General features: G+C 33.1%; 1 protein-coding gene across 1 annotated transcript in view; it reads right to left on the bottom strand.

Moving 5' to 3' along the window:
• Nucleotides 1–684: 684 nt before the first annotated feature.
• Nucleotides 685–24363, bottom strand: part of LOC105252098 (acetylcholine receptor subunit alpha-like) — a 160858-nt gene continuing 137179 nt past the window's right edge. Inside the window, exons 9-12 of the mRNA XM_011259314.3 lie at nucleotides 4277–4423; nucleotides 3562–3720; nucleotides 2911–3151; nucleotides 685–2644 (exon numbers count right to left, since the gene is read on the bottom strand). Coding sequence (XP_011257616.1) covers nucleotides 2453–2644; nucleotides 2911–3151; nucleotides 3562–3720; nucleotides 4277–4423 — 739 coding nt within the window. The 3' untranslated portion in view covers nucleotides 685–2452. The remainder of the gene's footprint in view (nucleotides 2645–2910; nucleotides 3152–3561; nucleotides 3721–4276; nucleotides 4424–24363) is intronic.

The following is a 24363-nucleotide window of genomic DNA, read 5'->3' on the forward strand; positions in this document are numbered from 1 at the left end:
CAGTAGTGATGGGGAATCGTTATTCCTCGCCGTAATAACATATATATAAATATTTACAGTTCCAAGTACTATGGTATTGTACTTAGAATGCGCAATATTATTTTTTAATTACAACTAAGAGTTCTAAGAACGTCGGAGAATTGGGAATGCGAATTTCGATCGTCAATCGAAGGAGCAACTCGGCTCCTTCATGCTTGATCCATGTATGTAAATATCGGTGTGAAATAAAATGGTAGATTTATTTCGATTTATAACAGCCGATTATTTTTCTTCAATTCGACTTAATGGAAGCTTCAACGTAATTCTATTTAAATTAATGACACACGTACTCGATATTTTTATCAATTTAGTAGATTAGTTAATCACAAGGAATTTCATCCGAATTTCCCGAATACGCGGAAAATTGAAACAAAAGAGACAGCTTTGGACAAAGCTCCAAAATTCTCCGATGTTAAATTACATTCTCGCGAGTAACAATCCGCATGACGCGATTCGCGACTAACGATCGTTTAACCACAATGACGAGTATCATACATGACGCGTAACTGTCTATAAATGAAAACGGAATAAAAGGCGAAATTATGAATGACAACTCACAATGACAACAACCACGAACTACGGTATTGAACAACGGCGTCAACGGTCGTTCAATTCCCTACAACTATCAGCTTTAGAATTCGTATGCTTTACTTGTTCTTACCGTACTATCAGTTACTCTTTATTGTAGTATTCTCGCGTGTTTCACCCTTTTTCTCACATTACAAAATACAATATATATTCTTATTCTCGGGACGAGATAACACGAGATGCGTCGGCGACGCGAGTCCATCCGAGGTGCATCCTTCTTCGGAAGAGGGGAAGAAGTTGCAGAAAATAATGATAAATAATTGCACACACGTGAATAAATATCTTCAGATCGATAGAGGGGAAGAGAAACAGTGAGCGAGAGAATCAAGTTCGAGGGTAGCGTTCGTAGAGACATTGCTTATGGTACAATAATAATTCTGATAATATCAGAAGAGAGAGATTATGTCATAGTTGATTAAATATAATAATTAGGATATAGAAAGTCTCTCACATATATATTTGAGGAAGAAAAAAGTCGCTCCGCGCTACCGACGCGCCATCGGCTCGTCCATCGCTATATATATATTTTTTCAATATATATATATTGCTCGTATAAACGCGGGTACGTTTTTAAAATTATTAACTGGTTATATACTTCAAGTAAGATTACACCCTAGGTCTGTGTACGACAAACTAGCTACGCGGTGATTACCTAATTAACTCGCGTAATGCGAGCGCTTTACGGCCCGCATTACAATACAAAACGTACGCTTGCGAAACGCGGCGTTCGCTCGAGCAAAGAATCGTTCGCGCATTCGGATCGAATATACCGCGTACGCAGTGCGTGTATTATTTTCTCATCTCTTCGCCCGCTGCGTCGCGAAGCTCTTGCAAGCTCAAGTGTCAATAAATGTACCGCATCGCGCGGCAACAAAGTGTGGAATTATTCGGAGGACATTCGCGTTTTGATATAAAAAATATTCTACGTTCAAAGAAGAGAAATGCTCGCTATATCAGCACTACTTCTTCTTCTTCGCGCAAATGGTGTGCGTAAAATGCAGCCGCGATGCAATCGACGTTGCAACGTTATGCTAAAAAGCCGATCGTATAATACCGGATCCGTGTATTTCACCAGTTCTCAATATCGGCTGCGTCTCGCATTCTAGATTACAAATCTATAAAGTATGGATTGGAAAAAGATATTAATTAATCTCGCGGTTTAATTCACGGCCGGTTCCGAGCCCTACTCGAACGATACTTGACGCTTGCTCGCGCGCGTTTAGGCGAACGCTGGCGATGATTCGGTTCTCGCTCTTTCATTCTCGAGGCGTTAAAATTACTTACAGTGTTACATCGTAAAGTCCGTCTGATGTGTGTTAGGTTTACCCGATTAAGTAGTGGCAGCTTCGTATTACGATTTACTTGAGCAGACTATGTAGGTGTATGTAGGTCACTTGGCGAATCTCGCGCCGGTCAACGCGTCTTTAATATTTGGGAGGCATCGAGTGCAGTTTTTTTTTTCAAGCGACACGTCGTCGCCTCGAGTCCTCCTGTTTCAAAGTTTCGCAACGATGTTCATCGTCTTTCTTCTTGAGAGACGATGATTCTCATCCTTCTACCCACGAGATCGTCTCTACAAATTGATGACTCTCTATATTTCATTCTTCCAGGTTCTTTCTTTCTTTAAAGAAACGTAGTTCCAATTTATCGTCAAAATCGCCGGTCATATACTTCCGGTTCCTTTGTAAAATCGGAGCCCTTTTGCCGTAATTTCGTTGAGGATAAGGAGCTGGAGCTTGCGGACTCTCCTAAGACTAGGACGAGGGAGAGGGATCCGTGCTTCTGGTCCTTAATCTTTCTCTACGGTGCAGGGCTCGGGCATGGACTACTGGGGCGGACACTTCACCACCGTCGTGGTCGCGAACTCGCTAAACTTCTTGTCGATGGGCACTCGATCGTCGTACAAAGTGGGCGCTTGCAAGATGATACCAGCGGTGCCTACCAAGACCGCCAGGGTGAAAATCCAAAGAAATAGCCGATCCAGCACCATCGCTACGTATTTCCAGTCCTCTTTTACCTGAAAGGAGCATCGATCGTGATTCAATCCACTGTCGGCTACTAATGATGAAATTAAAATATTTTTAAATTTTAATCTAGATAATTTAAATACAATATCTCTCTTTCTACATGTTTAGATTTTATAAAATATTAATAAGAGGAATAAATAAATAAAAATTCCAATAAGATTTTTCATTAAAAGTAGTAGATCGTTTCATTTGCTTATTTTTATTTTTCTCTATTTATGTTTTATTTATTTCCTTATTTATTTTAATGATCTTATACCTTAGTCGAGTCTTCGAGCATTTTAGTGTGTTCGGCGATGAAACGCACGCAGATACAGGATCTGTGCACTTCCGGCGGGCAACGAGAGTGCGAGAAGACGGGCGGGCTTCGGAGTACTGGGCTTTTGACTTCCTCTATGCCTGCGTCTCCGGAAACCGAGAGATCCTCGCATTCGGTGTGCAATGGTAAAGGGGGACCGTGAATTAAGCAACTACCTCCGAATCTCGCACCGTCTGTAAGACTAAAGCAAACAAAGGGTGAATAATATTGTTGATATTATTCGTGTCCATTCATGCACACGTTTCTCCCAGTATTGTACAATATTTTTATTTAACATATCATGAGGAAAATAATAACTTATAATCTAATCTTAGCTTAAATTCATCATCATGGTTGGGAAAATAAATTGTAAAAAAATTATTTTAAAAAATACCTTAAATTTAGTGTAATTATATAATTAAATTAATTATGTAAATAATTATATAAATATAACTAATATTTATAATTATATAAATGTAATTATCATAATTATTCTAAAGATGTAATTATAGCTCTTTAGCAAAATATGTTAATGTTAGTCTAGAGAATGTCTGCAGAATAATATCAAGATCAAAGAGGTAATTACGAAGCGTTTCGTATTATCATAAATACCTGGAAGGCGAGAGGTCTTCCTTTGATGGAGGACGACTGTGGAATCTCTTGGGTGTGAGGTGCTCCTCGCTGTCTTCCTGAGTCGATGGATGATAAGGATAATAGCAGGTCTTTTCCTTTCCCCGGACGGTCCTCATTAGCACTCTACCGGAAGTATACCTGCAAACATAAACAATCGGGCGTGGAGAATTTTAATACAGGTGCGGCATGTTCTAAAAGCGACACTAATAATGACTGACTAATGCGATTATTGTTGAGACTAAACAAAATACAAGGCAAGCTCGTGCATTAAATACGTATATAATATTGATGTAATATTGATCTTTACGTAGCGAGACTCTTGAGTATTGATTTCTGTCGCTAGTACAAATTTAGATGCTTTAGAAATAATGCTTTTCGTCTGCATACTTTTTTGATCAAATTAAAATCGATTTATTCTTCGCGAAAATATGATATTTTTTTCTATATATTTGTAATTTCTCTAATATTAAATTTATTATAATAAAAATAAATAAATATATAATATATAAATATAATAAATAAATAATTCTAAAATTAAATTTTTTTAAATAATAAAGATAGAAGCAAAAAATATGATTTTTAATGATCTAAAATTAAAAATTTTTAAAAATAACTGAAGAAAGAAAAATAAAAAATTTCTTTATATTTTTTTGAACAATAAATTTTGAGCGTATTCTCTAATTATATTTGATACCTGTTAGCTTCAAATTTATATTGAGGTCTTCTCATGACTAGAAGTCGTGGAAGAATGTGTATAAAAACCCTCTTCACCCAAGGTGCCATTTTGTGCGTCTGTGGTGAACGGAAGTGAACGTTGAGAACGACTACCGTAACACATATACTGAAAAATATTAAGAAAAGGTCATTCAGTTAATATAAAGATATAAAAAAAGTATTATCAATAGATATCATTAAAAAATAAATATTAGTATATTATATTATTACAAGTTATTTTGTTATCTATATCTATATAACGCATATAAACAATATATTCAATAATAGATAACAATATATTCAATAATAGATCTGCAAATTATTGATTGTGTAAAGTTTTAGTAACAAATTTCGCTGAAAATGTATCATAATGTGTGAATATTACTACAATTCTAAACTCAAAATTAATTATTTTATATCCATTTTACATAGCAATGTAATTACAAACGACTGCGATCTACGAATTTTAGTGGAAACTTTAATTAAATTTTTAATAAGGACCATTTTATTACGATAAAGATTTTAATCTACTATAAGCCAGTAAAGAAGTTCTTACGCACGGCATACAGTCGTACACATAGTAACTACTGCTAACTAATTATAATCATATAAGCTCTTTATACTCGATGGCTTTATTATTTTAATAGAAATTGCTAATTTCTGCTGAAAGAAATATTATAAAAATATTTTTTAGGAAATAACATATTAATTTACGCTTTAGATTATCACATAAAAGTCGAGTATGTTTTTTTTCATTTTTAGATTTCTAAGATGTCAGAACTTTGAAAAAAATGTTGAATTCATTCGCGAGCTCATCTTGTCGAACGAAGGCAAATTGCCATAACGTATCACTAGAATTGGCATCGGAGACAGAACGGAATGTAAATCTCACAGGGTCATTCATAACGTAGATCCATTGAACGATTCGGGAGAAATCTTGCTGGCCGGTTGGGCAAAGGACAGACCGCGATTTAAATTGGATCCACTTCCTTTGACATGACTTGGAACCATTTATCGATTCAGACTACGTTGCCGCAGCGACGTAGGTCCTTGATCTCTGTTCGCTTTTTGTCATTCCTTGCGAGCTCGCGCGTTAGTCATTCCCGGACAGAATGCGCCATAATGTTCGCGTATTAGACGATTTGGTCCTCGAGACCATGTTCGCCTCTAAATGTGTAATCCCGAATGATAGGTACGTGATAAGAAAAATATTTTCGATAAAGCACGTAATGTACGTAATTTCAACTTTAATAAACTTTAAATATAAATCATTATTTAAGTTTAATTATAAATCATTATTTGAATATTATATATGTACATTTCTTATGTTTTATATAAAAATTATTTTTATATGATATGTAAAACATTAATTTGATTATCGTGTTATATATTTACGTTTTAGGCCAAAATTTTGTATTAATTTCGGTGCACTATATATTAAATAAGAAGATGAAATAATAAAGTTTCTTTTTTTAATGAAAAAATAACTAAAAAGATTATCAATGCGTGAGATTTTTCACACTCTTGTCAACGGAAATTTATAACATCGGACCAAAAAGAACGAAAAGATCCTCTTTGAAATTTTGATGAAAAAGGGGATTTGAGGCTATACAGGATGTGACAGAGATTACACTTTATCTCAACGATAAATTTCTTTGTAAACTTGGAATTCAATTTCTTTTAAAAATTTAATTTAAACGCACTTCTCTTTCTTGCAATTTGTAAATGTTTTATGTTATAATAAATTAAGATTCTAAAGCTCTGCTCGTTGAAAACAATTAAAAAAGTAATAATTTGTTATTTATTTCCTATTCGCACAAAATTCTTCGCGTTGAAATTATGTTACGATATTTTTTAAGTGATATTATTAACTCAATTAATTCAGTGACTTAAGAGCTATCAATATCAAAGCGGCATTTTTTTGTCAATTTATGGAATCAATATCACGGAATCACAAGAAGTACGTGACATCCGAGCTGTATGTTTCAGATTCGGCTTCACGGGTGGCTGGTGCCCACCCGTGGTGAACGCTGCTACTGATTAATGTGTCACACCTACTGCATCCTTGCAGCGTCCAAAGCTATTAGGAGGTTTCCACACACACGTACACACACATTTATACATATATGGGAAGACACGTGGCTCCCACTCAAACAACAGCCCGCATACTGTCGGCCCAATTCGCCAATTTGCTGACTCCTTCGTCTTCAAGGAGACTCATCGCTTCTCTCTTCGTTGGCCAAGTAGATCATCGATTTGTTCGATATGCACCTTAAAGCATGAGGCTATATCGCCCTTTGGAAACACGTTCAACCTCCTTCACGTCGATAATGGTTAATCGAGATTCTCTTTCAAGTTCCAAATCAGTGGCTTCAAACGTTTCGGTCATTCCCACGCGTTTTTCTCGTCGCGCTTAATTTTATTTTTATTTACTTATTTCAGAATGCGCGCAAGAGTAACTTTGTTTAAAAAGGATATTTAATGCATGAGAGAATTAATTCTATAAAGCTTATAAAATAGTATTAAAATTTTCTTTATCCTCTTTTTAAATTCTTGGAGATTCGTATTCTTAATTTAAAAAAAAAAGTTTATAATTCATGCAACAGAACACACAGAAATTACTGCAAAAGCTGCAGCGTTGAAAAAGACTTCGCTTTTATCAATGCGCATTCATCAAATCGGAATCTTCCTTAATGAGAAGGTCAAATATCAAATATTTTCTTGAAAATAATTTACAACGACTGCCGTATATAGTTATGCTTATTGTTACCGATTCTTTTCCCGTTTCTTTCTTTGATTCTTATTTTTTCAATAGTCTAAACTTGCCTCAGATAAGTAATCTTCATCTCGCGATCATTGTGGCTCGACTTGGCCGCGTAATCCAGAGAAATATTGCAAATTTGAGAGTTATCGGGGAGTAAAAAGCCTTTCGCTGTTCCAAGGCACTCGCGGACGTGGAATGAATCATGAAATCAGAGGACGATCCTCTACTTCTTTACCGATTTTCCGAGAAAAGGACCATTAGATCTCGGATGCGCGTAGTCTATTGCTCGCATTTGCCCGTGTATATCTAACAATAAGAAGAAGAGCAAGAAATATATGCTCTTCCACTCGTATAACGTGCAAACTGACGGGTTTTTTTTACAAGTGACATATCGTTTAAAGCCAATAATTTCTATAACGCGCACTTTGTCAAAAATATTTCCCTTGAGATAAAATAAAATGTATTAAAAAATTCGATCCTAAAGGGGAGCATATCTTAAAGAAGATAGCACTTTTACTGTAAAAAGTTTCATCTGCTTTATGCACAAAGCTCCAAGGAAAATAATGTCGCGTGATTTTTTGACGAAACGCAAGCACGTCGAAGAAAATGCTTTCAATCCTCGCTATGAATCGACCGCGTCATGCTCGAGAAACGACGTCGTACAAATTTGCTTCATCATCGTTGGCCATCAGTCATGAAGAAAGAAATGTTACGCAGGATGATAGCAAGGTTCTGGAAAAGCTTTATAAAAAATGTAGCATGAGGGATGGATAAAGAAAGTGCGCGAGAAACGCGAAGGTTTAGGAAAATGGATGCGACAGAAAAAGCGTGGTGGTTGAGACGAAGAGCAAGGATAAGAGCGACGACAGTAATTGCGATACATCAAAGTTATCATATCATTATTTATAACTATTGCGTATTTTCAACAATTTGACAAGACAAAAGAAAAGGCAGACAAATGAGAAAAATTATTTCTCCGAGAGAAGATGTTTATTCTCAAAGGAACAACGAACGAGGATGTTAACTGCGAAGCTATAATAGGGTCCAAAGCCAGGTCGAGCTAAGCAGGATATAACCTACATCCGGATGATGCATTACCTCGGTACATTTTCGCGTTTTCTTCGTTGCTCTCTCGAGCTTTTCGCTCTTTCGGCGAATCGAAATATTTCTTCCCGGGCCGTCCTCGTGGGCTTGACCCACTTCGCGTACGTACCGTTTTGCGACCGTTCATCTTCGGGGTGGCGACCGCATGAATCCTAATCACGTTCGAAAAAGTCGTTCACGTATCTCAAGCACGTAAACCGGCGAGTGACCGGAAGAGAGGAATTCTATGGCGTCTCGCCTGATCGAAGTGCAACGGTGAGTTTCTACGGCCCGTGAGATGACTCTCAACAAAGTTTCCGGAAAAAGAAAAAGAGGAGAAGAAGATAGATAAGTTGTCGCGTGTACTTTGTTTTTTTTTCCCACTCGTTAACTTTGTTATATCCCGCCAGAAGATGCGAAAGAGCGATTAAAGTTACCGCTATCGGGGCCGAGCACCTTGAGACTCATGGTGCACTTTGTAAACTATATTGTTCGTTGTGCTAATGCAAGAAAAAGATGATCTCTTGGAACTTCTTACTAAAGAACGCAAATTGCGATGATAATATAATATAATACATGGAATACATATTATACATATAAATATATAATATACATATAAAAAAACATGTAGAAAATAAAATGCATATAAACTAATTTGCATGTAATTTCTGTAGAAATAATTTCAAAAAGTCAGAAAAAAGTAGCATCGTTTGGCGAGCAAAATATTAATTAAAGAAATTTTTAAACCACATATTTTTCAGTTCTCATGTACACATTAATTAATTAAAATAATTAATTAATTTAAAGACTTTCATTAGTATATTTTTCAATTTAAGATCTGATGTATAAATGCAAAAAGCAATCTTTGAAATAATCAATTTTATAGAAGTATACATCTCGAAGAGTGTATATATATATATATATATATATATATATATATATATATATATATATTAGCAGAACATTTATGAAGATTTATAATATTATGTAAATCCAGTCAAGTAGAATTAACTTTCTAACACATTACTATAGAAGTTAAATTATTCATTTAGTATTTAAATTAAACTTAAGTTATTAGGTACGACTTCTCTCTCTTTCTCTTTCTCTCTTATTAGCGATATAAACGTGGTTCTACACAAAAGTTTAATTAAAGTTTCGAAACATGTACAAGAGAGAATGCTGTCCGTTTGAATCGAATGATTATTACATCGCGAGACTGCAGTGAACCGAATTCTATTTCTGGATAGAATCTCAACCAGCGATGTAAGGAGTGCCCGTATTTGCTGATGCTCGCGTATCCGCTGTTATCCGCCGGCAAATATTGAATTCGCAAATGAAACGTAAACGTATTAATTCGGGTTAATGCATTCCGGTTGGTGTGGTCCCGAGGTCTTTAGTGGAATTATTTATCGACCGCCGCAACATCGTTGGAAATTGCAACGCGCCTCAGAGTCTCGCAACGGAATTCGTTATATCGTATATGTACAATTGAACATGAAACATAGTGTAAATTTATAATTTCTAAAAAGATTTCTCAATTGTCTAATCATATATGCTCTCTGTCGATTATAAATTGTTTATATATATGTACTTTGTTATGTCGTTATCGTAAAATTACGCAATATACACATAATATTTTCACACGATAATTATTTCACAAACATATCTTATTAATTTTTAATACTTAATTATACTTATAATTTAATACTTAATACTTAATTATTAATTTTTAATAATTAACTTTATAAACATACCTTATTAACTATATTATTAACTATATATATAACTTTATAAACATACCTTATTAAAATATTAAAGAATATTTTTTCAATGTATTTTAGGAAAATAAAAATCTTTTATCTTGAAATAAAATATGTGACTTTAAGGACCTTTTATTTAAAGTGAAGAGAGCCGCTATTTTGATACACTCTATAGTAAGATCGCGGGAAAGATTCACGTTTCAAGGATCGCAAAAGTTCGCGACATTTCCCTCTCGCCGTTTAATGCGCCGATCGGCGTCGTAATGGGCCCTGCGGCCAGGGTCCGAGTTCCAAACTTGTTTAAAGTTCGAATGCAGTCCTATCAGTAACGCGAGCACGTAGAAACTTTCTCGCCCTCTTTCTTTTTGTCCCCTTTTTTTTCCGTCGCGTTGTCCACATCATTCGGCCGAGAACGATGTATCGGCTTCCCTTTCGCTTATGTACGACGTTTCTTCTTCCATTTTCCACATCGACGGCTGAGTTTCAAACTTGTTCGGAATATTTTTCCATGCTGGACTCGGGTCATATTGGACGCCATCGGGCAATAATGTTTTTCAAGTCAGCCTCTCGCGAGGTAATAAATCTCGTACGATCGCCATTGAATATTTAATAATGTGTCCTGGTGGTAACGTGTTCAAGCGCGTTATCGCAATGTCGATAAAGATCACATAATCTCATTTAATGCCATGCAACATATAAAAAATCTCACATAAAAAATCGACAAATGCCATTCGATCAATTTTATGCGGTATAATATGGCATACGTGAGGTAAAATATTCTGATTCTCAATCAATGCAGAAAAGTTATACTTTATTATTCGTTTATATGAATTAATAAAGAATTCGAAAGAAAATTTACATTAAAAAGAAAATATATCTATTAATATATTAAGACATATTAAGACATATTTTTAATATATTAAGACATATTTTTCTTGTAAATGTGGGATTGCTAAAATTAGAGAAACATTGATAGTCGCAAAAATTCAATTGCAAAGAATCCATTTTGTTAACGAACAGTATGTTGCACATTGTAGGTCTTATATATCTATAGTTATTTATCTGTATTTATCATAAATCTTCTTGTCACGAGCCAGTATCGAGAAAAATGCTTCGTCGTTCTATTCACTCAATCACTGTAGCTGGCATCTGAGAAGAACGATGGCCATTCGGAGAAGAGAGCTTACCATCTTTTATTCTTCATCTTTTTGCTCTATCAATCCACACTCGAATTTAACCCCTTGTGTAATCGATCGTCCATTAGATTGAAAGAGATTTCGCATGCGAATATATTTTTCCAAAATTTCCATCGGGAGATATTTTTACAATTTTGCGAGAACAATTTTTGATTCAAGCATCGGTATTACTTTTCGTACAGAATGTTATTAATAATTTAATTTATCAGTTTTTATAATTTTGACATAAGAATTTAATACAAATTAATATCATAATTGTAAATGTCGATATCATTAACAATTTATTCATGATTAAAATTTCCAAAATCATTCCAAATATTCAAATAATTTGTATTTATTTTTCCTAAATCATTTGTCTCTATCATTTTTAAATTATAATATACATATATATATTAATATTTAATAAAATGATAACACGATTAAAATTTTAAAAGCAACACGTCGATATAGACTCTTTTTATACTTGGACGTTTTTGTTAGCAAGTATCTTTTTTAAGATCCTTGAAAGTGAATCGACATTTACGCTTCTTCGCCTTTCCATCGTATTTTGACATAAAGACGCTGTCGTACGGACGAAACTTTTAATAGAGAGGCTGACACGAACTGGAACAGCGTTGCCGTTGACAAGTCGAAGAGAGCGGCACTCAAGGCGATGAAATTTACTTAGCAAGAGTAACGACATCACTGTCCACTCGGAAAAGGTACTCGACGAACATGGATGCAAGATTCAAAAGCAACGAGCGGGAGCGAATCAAATATTAGAGAATAGAACAAAATACAAAAGAGAAACAAAGAGAGAGAGAGAGAGAGAGAGAGAGAGAGAGAGAGAGAGAGAGAGAGAGAGAGAGAGAGAGAGAGGAGTTTGCATTAAAATGTGCATTCATTCTAACTCATAATTAAGAACATTTATTCAAAATAATTAATAAAACAAAATATTTAAAATAAGTATGTTATTAATAATTTAACTTAAATTTTGAAAAATAATTATGTTATCATGTAAAGAAATTTAAGTAAATATACAATAAAAGAATTACGCATTTTATTTCGCTTCTATCACATATTATCGATATTTTTTTCAATTAAATTTGTTATTTTAAGATTTTAATATCATTAAATTATGTACACTGAATTTTATAATATAGAAAAATTATACTTTGTATCTATTAATAGATTAAGTAATAATCACATGTAATCACAAGTAAAATCAATGAAATACCATTATCTAAGATACATTGTATTACAAAGTTCCACTTTCATCCCTTCTAACATATATGATTTTACCACGTTGAAAGTTTCATAAAATAACGACGATGTATGATACTCATATATGAAACGGGGGAATACTTTGCAAAAGAATCCCAGAGGAAGAGCTGAAACTCATGTGTAAAAAAACTCATCAAATATGCATTACGAGAGTTGATGGTCCGTCCTCATTAAAGTGAGCGAGTTGTTTAACAAATTCATTACGCAAAATAAATTTTGTCGATAAATTTCACTGTTTGTTTTAATCGTGCATAAAGTTTACAATCACATTAATATCCTCATGCTCGTAAATTTTCATATTCACGCATATTTTAATATTCGTTATCGCGCGCGTAGGGAAAATAAAAATTTGCGCCTTCCATTTTTAGAGTGTCTTTAAAGCTGACTCTCAAGTCGACTAGCGTTAAAGTATCGAGATCGTACATCGATTCGTCGGGAGTCGATCTGTCGTAATCGCCCCAACAGAGATGCAACGCAGGTGTATCGTACGGCGAATGCATTTTCCATCACGGCAGTAAACTCCGACGAGTTACGCGATTTTATCTCGGGACTTCCATTTACGAACGTCCATTTGCATCTCACACATGTCTATAAAGAGCACAAGCACACGTATCACATTGCCATTAATTAGGAAGTTTTATCAACGCTTTAGCATAGCATTTCGCAAGCAATATTTTGCAAATTACCTCGCGAATGAAATCGTCAAGTTAAAATGTAGTCATCTCTTACGAGATAATTCATTTTCATTATTTTAAATTGATAAGAAAGTCATCCTTTTTTAACAATTGAAAGTATTAATTTTGCAAATCACATTTTCCTCCTTCTTGATTTCAGTTATTAAAAAATCGATAATAATGTTTTTTCCTCTTTCTGTTCGTTTAATGTGTGTTTGCTGGATTGAAATTAATGTTATATTGCATTCAAAATGATTTTTGTTGAGAGGATAAGTCTGGCTATTCTACATAAAAGTGTTAATGTTAGCTTAGTAAAATAAATCAAGTAGAGAAGAAGAGCGCGAGGCGACAGAATTCTGTTAGTTTGCCAGACTAATGCCATTATTGCCCACTTGGGCGAGTAGAAAAGCCCCGCGTAAGGAGAGACAAGTGATAACTCATGCGAGTCGTCGACCCTAAGGAGAGTCTCCACGGCATTAATATTTGCGCGAATGTCTTAACATGATGAATTAGCGAGATCTTGTTCAGGTTAAATGGCACGTATGTGTACGTTCACTATTTTTTAGTATTATGATTAATTATTCTTGCATGATAATATATTACGAGGTACATTAAAAATATTTACATATATTGTTTTTCTATGCTTTCTGCCATACTCATGTCTTAATAAATGGTTATTTATTATATTTATTATATTTATTATTATATTTATTATATTTATGATATTTATTATAATTTTCTAACAAAATTATACACGGCATATGTATTTTTGACATTATTGGAAGCTATAGAGTGATTCAGATTTTAGTTCTAGCAAAGTTATCAATTCATCAAAATTAATAAATTTTTATTTAATATTTTTAAGTAATGATCATAATTTTTTATGTTATCTCTACTAACTTTTGCATTCAACAAATGTTTTCTTTAGGTTTCAATATATTTAATACACCACATAAATTTGTAAAGTGTTGTACAATGAATTCTATATATGAATTTACAAAACAATTATTTATTTATTATGTTTCGATATTAACGAGTGTTTAAAAGATTATTTATGCATTACGTTAGTTTAACGTTGCTCAATCGTTTGATGTTGTCCAACGGAAAATATTTGTGCATTATATTATTATTTCACATCTAAAGACGACGCGCATTAACAAGCGATGCATAAAACAAAATAATAAAACAATAAAATATCAGTTAGTTTTATATTCCGGGGGGAGCGACTTGCGGAAACTTTACTGCATCCAAAAAGGAACACGACGAGATAAGCATTTATTTCAAGCGAACTTTCTTAAGTAATAAAATGCTTCTTCAGTTTCTTTGCGACGAAGCACTCACATAATTTTCGTCGAGTCCTGTATTAAGAAGCAGGAGAAAATTTAATGGCTTGGTGACTCAAAGAGCTTCTGCAGCTCGAGGCGAGACATTCTCTTAACCTTTGTTTATACTGTTGCGACTTCCACTATATTAAGTGCAGGTCATAAGTGTCCAATGAATAAATGTAACAAAATTTTATTTCATTTCTTATACAATTTTAAAAAACATTACAAAGGAATTTCTTACATCAGAGAATTATATCTCACTCTCTTTTTCTATAATATATAATATGATTTTAGATATTTTAATCTTTTCAGTAATAGTTTGATTTTAACATTTAGATTTAAAGTCACAGAAAACGAAATATCTAAATATTCTCAATATTCTCAATATTTTAAATATTCTCTCGTTCTAAATATTTTCAACTATTACGTATTTTCGAATTTGGCATAAAAAAATGTGGCGATTCTCTTTACAATATACCTTTTTTAACATGCGCTGGCGTAAAAAACATTCGTTGCAATTTTCGCAATACAAACGATTCAATCGTATATTAAGTTATTTCATATTTCTATCGTTTCGGTACAACACAGGGCGGTAGCGAGTCGAAACACGTATATTGCGGAAGTACAATATCGTGTACAACGCGCAGCCGCGCGTTTCGGAAAACTCGTATCTCACGTACTAACACAGTAACGCTTCTCCAGGCGCGGCAGGGTGGGATCATCCCTTACGAGTTTCGCTTATCGCGAAAAGGATTGCCGTGTCCTCTTGCGCGCCACGATGGGACGCGAAGGGGTAGTACCAGTCAACCGCAATCCGAGATAAACCTCGATAGCAGGGTGCACGTAAGGATTTGTAACCGTCTATATATAGTTGCACTCTGCACGGATTTTCGGCGCTATCACTCGCTCCGAGCACCCAAAGAACTTAGTCGATAGCGAGACGAATTGCCAGAAAGTTTCTCCGAAAAGCAAAATCCGGCAGACATCCAAGAGCTTAGTCACTGTTAGGTGTATGAGGAGTAATTGAGATTCCATGATAAAATAAAACAATGCCGTGATTACGCAAGTTGAGAATGAAATTGATATTGTAAATATCGATTTAAATATATATAGGTTAATTATATTTTAATATCCTTTTAATTTGATTATTGAAAAAAATTTACTTTATAATTGCATAATAAATATTAGCTATATTATTGTGAAAAGTCAGTGTATTGTTTTTTATATCAGATTATTTTAATTATATATCATATATGTGTACGTGTTATATAAAATAATGTTTAGAGCATTATTTTAATTAACATAAAATATATTCCTATTTCTGTGAAATCGGTAAATATTCTGCCTTATTTGGAACAGTGAGCATAAATTGAAGTAGGACATTAGTTCTATATATAATAATTTCAGAAATGACACGCGAAAATAAAAAGCACTTTAAAGCATAAATCTGTTATATGAAAAAAGACATTTCCACCACTCGTTTCTATTTTCCAACTTCGTCGCATTAAAAATTGTTCACTTTGGATAGCAATTTAGATCGAAAGTAGCTCGTACTACTAACTTTTCTATACTTAACAAGGACAAAGAAACAAAAGTAATGTTCAGAGAGTTCAGTTTAATTTTTTCCATTCTTTCAGTACTTCGAATATTTCTTATCCATTTGCGTAAAAAGTAATTTTTTAAGGATATAAAACGTTTCAAAATAAAAATGTTTAAAGAGTGATCTAAATATTAAATTATTTTTTTTAAACTTTAAAATATTAAAAAGATAAATAGCCATTATTTACGCAATTTGAAACTTGCCGATATTAAACACTTTTATCATTTAAATTATAATACATAATTTTCTTGTAAAATTAATTTTAGGATATAAATTTAATCATTCATTGATAATTTCTTTCTTGTTTTCAAATTTTACTTGTATTTTTCAATATCATTTTTTCACAATTTCTTTAATTATATTAAGTATTTTATCAAAATTTTAAAGCCTATTAACAAAATACGATTTCATTAATTGAGAAACATTGTTATTTCTTATTCGAAACGTAATGATTTGACATCTCGATATCGACAGAACTGCCATTTCCAATTTTAAAGCAGTTATCATTGGTTTTGATATCTCTCGTAGCGCGTTTTACTTTTGTATGCAAAGGTTGCAGAGCCTTCGAATTCGACACGTTCATGAAACTTACATGCATTAAGATCCGTGGTTCACGGGATTTTGATGGATATCCGGAAGAGCAAGTAGGGCGTTCCTGGCATCGTTGCATGTCGCCAGGGATTTATGCCAATCTTTCGTGGATCTAGCATTATCTTGACATTAACGGAATATATCTGGCGCTATTAGCATCAAATCTCTCCTACGCGTTTTGTAATAAGCTCTTTCGCATTTAAAAAAATGCATTTTCCATCATCCAAATGTTACATGTGCATTACGTTCTATGCGAATATACGTGTGTATGTTTGAAAAATTCTTTGGATGGAAAAATTTTTACCGAAATTTCAAGGGAACAGCATCATAAGTCTATTCTCCGACAATTCTGCGACATCTCGTATATCGCGACTTGAGCCATTATGTCAATTTCAGTCTCCACTTTGTCCGTACGACTGTAGGAAATATGACAATTCGCGATCGTAAAATCCTCTTTGATTGACGCGAGTAACTTCCGAAAGGCAATGTTCGCTCGAGTGAGCACGAAAAGCAATGTCGTCTGCCAATTCTATAAGAAATAACGATGAGATGACGCATAATGAAACGCGGAGTGTAGGAAAGTTTTCGCGCGCGTGCTTGACGCCCGAATGAAATTGTAAAGCTCAATTTTACGAGCTTTAAAGCCCGATTGGGTATAACTGCGGCCTCAATATGGGATAGCAGTTACTTTTCGAACCGTAACGAGGCTTTAGCCCTGCTCTCATTTTTTTTCAAGCTCTCTTTCCTCTATTTTCCGTGCAAATTAAATTCGATTATTATTCGGCGCCTTCGCGAAGAATCCCCCCGTATATCATTTTCGTGCTCGAAAAATGGCTTTGTGGGATAAGATACGAAGATAGATAACCGCACACGCGAGAAATTTCTTATTCGCAAAGTTATTTAATGATGAGATTGCCTTTCGTTTTTAAAGAATTATGAGAAAGACGGTCGAGCGTCAATTAAAAACGATTAATCTGATAATAAAATTTACGACACTGTAAAAGAGAAGTAAGTAAAATGAATGCTTATGAAATTCTCTACCATAGTAATTGTATTCTTTTCTTCTTTTATCTCATTTTTAAATTACATTGTGCGCTTATCGTAGTATCTGGAAGCCCAGTTTTTATCTAAGTCTTTAATGTGCATTTGCAATCATAATTAAACATTCGCGTTTTAAACGATTTTTATAAAGAAAATTAGATAAATATTTAAATGAGGTCACGAAAAAGCTACAAAAGAACTTGAATGGAGAGACGTAATTTTAAATTAGCTTATTTGATCACTTGAATAATAATTATTTTAATAGATACAATCCAAAAGTGTTTAAAAATGTCTCTTCATTTATATTTCCAAGACACTTGGACGATCTGATTAGAAAATCCCCGGTATAAGAAGAAACTCGGGTTCGCTATGCTCGTACTCACTATTGTATAAGAGAGTCCCTGAGGAATAATCTTTCTTGTCACAGAATAATATTTATATGTAGTCATCTTGTGGAATTTACATCTCACTTGATAAATGTTACTTAATTCTTTCTAATGTTACAATTATGAATAAATGTATAATATTTCATTCCCTTTCTCTTTCTTTCTTCTTCATTCGGTTTTCGAAGTAACTTATGTATTTCACTAATAATGTCGCTTTCTATATACATATATAACGAGCGTAAAGAAGGATATAATGATGACCTGAACTTCCTTCGAGACAAATTCTATTAAGCGTATTTCCCGATTTTGAGCGCGGATGCGTGACGCGATCGGCGCATTTAGGTGAACCGGTATCTCGATTCGAGAATCGTGCTACGCTCAAATTGGATTCTGTTCCCGCAGGAGCAGCCGGGGTTCGCGGTCGGTGAACGGAAATCTCCTAACGCTACCTCCGCCTTGCGCGACTACCGGCTGGAATTTCCAATTTAGCTGTCCGGAATAAGCAACCATATTTAGAGCGGATCTCGCATTAAATCGGGAGCATCTTGCGCACTGTTTCTAGGCGAAACGGAGCGGCATTTCCGGCTTGGAGAACATCGCGCGTTTATCGCGGATCGCTACATTATCGCTTTAAATTTTTCGTAACACGGGATCCCGAAGGAGTTTCTCTGATAGTTGATGTAAGTTTCTTGAAGAAACACATCAAACATGTCAAGTCGCTCGCTAATGTCGATGTTACAACGCGCAGAGTTCAAGCCGGTGACATACCAATCGATATTCCATATTTCCGCAAAAATTTCATTCCGGAGATAGATTCCGGACATGTTCAATTTACGATAGGAGCATTTTCTGCAACTGCTTCCGATAATTCCGGCTTAACTTTGCGATGATGAATATATCGCAAAGACTCGAGGATACATATCCACAGAGCCATGTCAGATTCGTAGGAGAGAGTCGTGTGAGTTCTTTCTATCCTTCCATCAAAACTTCACGCTTTACGACTAGCGAAACGAGTTTTTCTCAGAAGTGCTGATATTGCGGGCGTTCTTTATATGAGACACAATCGTCGCAGACAATAGCAAAGTCTCGATTCTGTTCTTCAACTTGAGTATATTCCTTCTTCTTCTTCTTTCGCTTTTCTTCTGCCCGATTGGCATCAATTCCGGTTTACGAGTATCAATAGGGAATGCCGTATTTACGAGATCGGCATATCTTTATGAAAGATGAACGAAAGACAATTGAGATACTTTCGTAAAATTTTCTCTTGAATCGAAAATATTCGAAACTTCTCGACGAAATTTTTGTAAAAAGCCGATGCGGCGAATATAAATAAAATTCTACCACACAACGAATTCCAAATGTATTTGTTTCCTTCTCGTAAGTCCACGATTTACGGGGAGGCTGATCTTCTGAAGCGTGTTACATAACTGCGATGGAAAGCGGCTTGCGTCGATTAATCTAAAGCGCTTGTCAACGTAACGTTCGTATCTTTTTTCCGTATCTTTTTTTCTACGAATAAAAAATCACAATGGTCTGGCCTCGCCGGACTTGTTAGTAACGAGGGAGCGAACAGCAAAGCGACGAAATCGTTATACTTTGTTTTACGACAATTTGCTGTCAACTCTAAAATCCTGGGTCAAGATATAGGGTAGACCACTTGGGCTTGGACCTGGTCCAGGACGATCGTCCTCGCCGCTTTTCTTTCCGCACCATAAAGCTAGTGTCGTGCTTTGCCGCTTTTCTCGAAACCATAGTTCTCGCACAAGCAACCGCTAGATCTTCCATTACCGCAAATCCGTGATTTTTCGTCTTTTTCGAAATCATTCTTTTCTGTTCACACGAACGCCTTGGTAGACAAGAGCATGAAAATTTCCAGATGACAGCGCAATTTTTGAATAGAGATTTTCTGATTCTCATACCTTTTTTAATTTGATCTTATTTTTAATATCTTTTTATCTATAAATTAACCATGAAATATTTCATAAGTCAATATTCAATTTTCTAGAAGAATTCTAGATAAATTTCTATATTGTCATTTTAGAAGCATATACGGCCTAATGAAAGCATATAATAATTGTAAAATTTTTTAATATATAAAGGGGAAAAGAAGTGACAATGTCACAGTAACGCCCCGCATAGTGTGCAGCTATAGTCCGTTTTTCATCATTTTGCTCTTTAATCCTGTCTCTTTGGCTTGGCTGGTTCGAAAAAGCAGAGAACATATCATGCCGTGGTGGCACGTAAAAATGGTGAGGTAGATAGACTGGCTCGTTAGTTAAATGTCGCCGGTACGAAGCCGGCAAATGCCGTCATTAATATTGAAACGAGGTCCCTTTGAAAAAGGCTACATGCACGCGCGCGTTCTAGCACCTTCAAAAGAGTGAATACACACATTCTTGAAATTGATACATTGAAATGACGACGACCAATTGACCGATATATATACCAAAAGTATTATTCGGAAATAATGAAAATAATATAAGAAAATGAGATTCTCGCGCTTATTTACTTGTGTCAGAAATCTTTGATTTTTATTTTGTAAATTACAATGAATCGAATGTGCTATCAATATATTTTATTTGGATAAATTATAATTTGTTTGTCTTTTCGGAGAGCATAATTATTTAGAACAACCAAAGTGATCTAAGAAATTGTATCGATCGAATAAAGTCAAATTTTTTTAAATAATTAAAAGAAAGAACTAAAAATGTACAAAATAAACGTAATACGCAAAGAAAATTTACAGAAAATTAAAATATTTTAGATATATTATACGTATATGTTAAATCTTTTTTATATAAAATTATATAGAAGAATATTTTTTTTAAGGGAGAACATATACACAATATCATGTAATTGTTTAAAGATGAAAAGATTCAGATCGTTTTCATTTTCGCGAGAATATCAAGATTGCACTAAACGTTGATCCGCACTCCTTTCTGATTATACAAAATTCGATTAATAAATCCGTGAATTTAAATATTGCTAATATCACGGATGATCGTCATCTTGAAAGACAAACATCAGCTCAATTTATTAGTAGGCGACAAGTTCGAGGATTAGTTTTATGTTTGCTTAGTCTATGGATGATTATAGCGTGACTTTATAAGTACATACATACACGAACACACATATAAACATAGGATCTTCCTGGTTTAAGTATAGACTTTCAAGTGAAGTTAAATTTGACTAAATTAATTTGTTATATTCCATACATGTCTTAGAAAGATTAGAAAAGTTTTTAGATCTTGATTTTAATTAAATAGATAATACTATTAATTCTAAATTATTAGATCAGTTTTTTTCATGTGTGTCACGCAAGAATATTATTTTGAATTTTTCTAGATTCAATGTTAAAATTTTTTGCTTATTTATATACATGTAATATATTGTACTGTTTTAATTAAAAATATAAATTTATCTTTATTCTTTGCAAATTTATTATATGTTACAGATAATTAGAATATATTAATTTATAGATTAATATTTATTGTTATTGCTTATTAATTTAATATAAAAAATTACCTCGTCTATGTATGCACAACTTTAAAGCTACAATAATAAATTACTATCGTATATAAAGAAGAAGTTAATTAAAATCATACTTATTAATAAGTAAAGTAATTAAAGATTCTAAGAAATTTTACGTAATCTAATAATAATTTCAAATAGTATCTCATTAAAATAACAAATAATGTATGTGGAGATATTTTATCCATATTTGCATTTTTAATATTACTAATATAATTAACATTTTGCTTCAATATATAAATTTTGCGTGTATTATAATATTTTGTTAATTATATTGTTACGCATTAACTAATAAATTTGTAATTGATCAAAAGAGAAATTTCTTTCGTTGTATTAAATTATGATAAAATATTTACAAAATACTAAACAAAATCACGCATTTTAAACAATATTTGATACTATTAATGATAACACATTTGCTTATTCAATTTTATTCTTTTATCATTACACATATCAAAAGATATATACATATGAAAAGATACATATAAAAGGATAAATAAATATACAGAACATACTTGTTGTGTAACGAAGATAGAAAAGAAAATAGAGAAAGAAGATACTGAGCGAGAACAACATATTATTTCATCATTATTAATAAACATATATTATCGTGTAGCATAAGTGTCTTTTAGTCGAAACTTCATACTTTATATTAATTAATTATGTTGATTAATTATATTGATTAATTATGTTACCGATTTTCGTTGATTAAGTTATTATTATCGATAATATTATTATCGGACATTCGAATCGATGTTGTAAATAATTCATTTTTAGAAATTTAGTATTCCAATCGAATTTCGTTGCTTGAATTTTATCAAACATTAATATATTAATGTACATAACTGAATAATATTAATTCAAATAATATTAATATTTTTTAAATAGTTATACACATGCTATGGTTGATTATTTAGTATATGTCTCGTTAAAATCATAAAACTGCCAAACATAGAATCACACCTCGATTATAATCGGCTTTATCGATTAGCAACAGAATTGTTGAAACGGATTCTGTAAAAATAGCATTATATGTATATATGTATGTGTGTCTGTGTGTGTGTTTATATATATATATATATATATATATATATATATGTTTTCTTTTATATACTATCTTTAAAAGATTAATCTTCGATAAATTACCGTGTGATTAAAATTACAAAATTTGTCCGTGTAAGGCGACAATTTAATTTGCTAAACTTTTTTAGCGTAATGAGATTTCTTTCTTGTAGAATATAGAATTTTCTTTTTTTCAGGAAAAAAGGATAGATTAAAGTTTAGATTAATTAAGAGAGTACTGAGGCGGATTATTAGCAGCAGATTGTGGCATAAAGTGTCGTCAGCGAAAATGAGGATATACCCCTTGTCAGAATGAGAATATACATCAGCGAATAAACTCGTTAATGAATTTTATTCGGTTACAAATATAACACCAGATATAATTTTTTGATGCAGTTTTCTTTCATATGGCATATTTTAATTTAATTTAATTTTAGTCTTTTCAAAATTTAATATGGTATGTACATGCATCTTGTCTTAATCTCTTTGTATTCAAAATTTAGAATGTTTATGTCAATTAAAACATCGTCGAATTAATTCCAAATGTAGTAGTATGTATATATTTTTATAGATATTTATATAAGATATTTTTTTCTTTTTCTTTTTTTGCTCTTCAATGTTGTAATTTAAAATAATAGAAAAATTTCCTTCTTAAAGAAAACAAAAAAATATTAAAAATAAAAATCTTAAACGTATCTTGTGTTTTTTTTTCATTTTTTTTTTACAATCATGTTATTCCTAAGAAAAGTCTCATTTTTGCCGATATTTCTTAGTGAAAACACATTAACGAGAGATGTGCATTAACGAGAAACGTGCTATCCATCAGTAATGTATGTGCTTGAGATAAGTTTCGGGGTCAAAAAGTAAATCGAGGATGCTTGCTATTTGTTACTTGCCTCATCGGGCCTATTTCCATGTAATTCGAGATCCCGAGATACGCCCATTGAGTACGCATATATACGTAGACGGGTCAATAAAAGTAAGATGATAAATGATGAAATGAAGAATCATGTTAAGAAGAATAATTTGTATAAAAAAATAAATATGGATTCAAAAATATTTTATTAAAAGTTATCGCAAAAATCATGCGCTCAGATAAATAAAAATTTGTACAAATTTCATAAATATGATATAGTGCATCAAGTTTCTAATGCATTTTTTATGAATCCATAGATATTTACATATCTATTATTTTTTTACTGAAAAAATATATCATTGAAATTTAAATTTAAAAAAATACGAAAAAAACATTAAATTATTTAATTTAAAACTTTATATTTTGAATCGTGAGAATTTCTGTTGCTAAATAGTATTCCTTTAATCGTAATTCGTCTTTTAGAGATCGAGTGTAATCGACATTTTCTATCATAGATGAAGATCTGAGAAGTGCAGGGTTTAACGTTAAATGTATTTCACGTTAGGGAGAAATGGAACGCATTGTGGAGAGCGAACAGCTGCAGACGATACTTCTACGAGTTGTTACGAGAATTAGCGTCCATTTCGAGAAAGCGGACACGAGAAAGCGCGAACTCATCGTCATGGGTGTTGTTGTATCGTCTTTTTACGACCTTTCTCACGGGAGCTATATTAATTGCTACGAAACTTACTGTCGCAAACATGGATTGATGAATCACTGCTAAGCGTTAATCGATAACGTTAATAGAGTAATAACACGACAAGTAAGAAAATGCGAGTAAAATGGGACAACGGAAACTGTTTTCTTTATGATCAAAAATTGTGGAAAATTATTTTTCTACTGCGTTTAGTGTCACGAATCACGAAAGCATTTTT

Source organism: Camponotus floridanus, unplaced genomic scaffold (genome assembly GCF_003227725.1).
Source record: "Camponotus floridanus strain SB8 unplaced genomic scaffold, Cflo_v7.5 scaffold3, whole genome shotgun sequence".
Taxonomy (NCBI): domain Eukaryota; kingdom Metazoa; phylum Arthropoda; class Insecta; order Hymenoptera; family Formicidae; genus Camponotus; species Camponotus floridanus.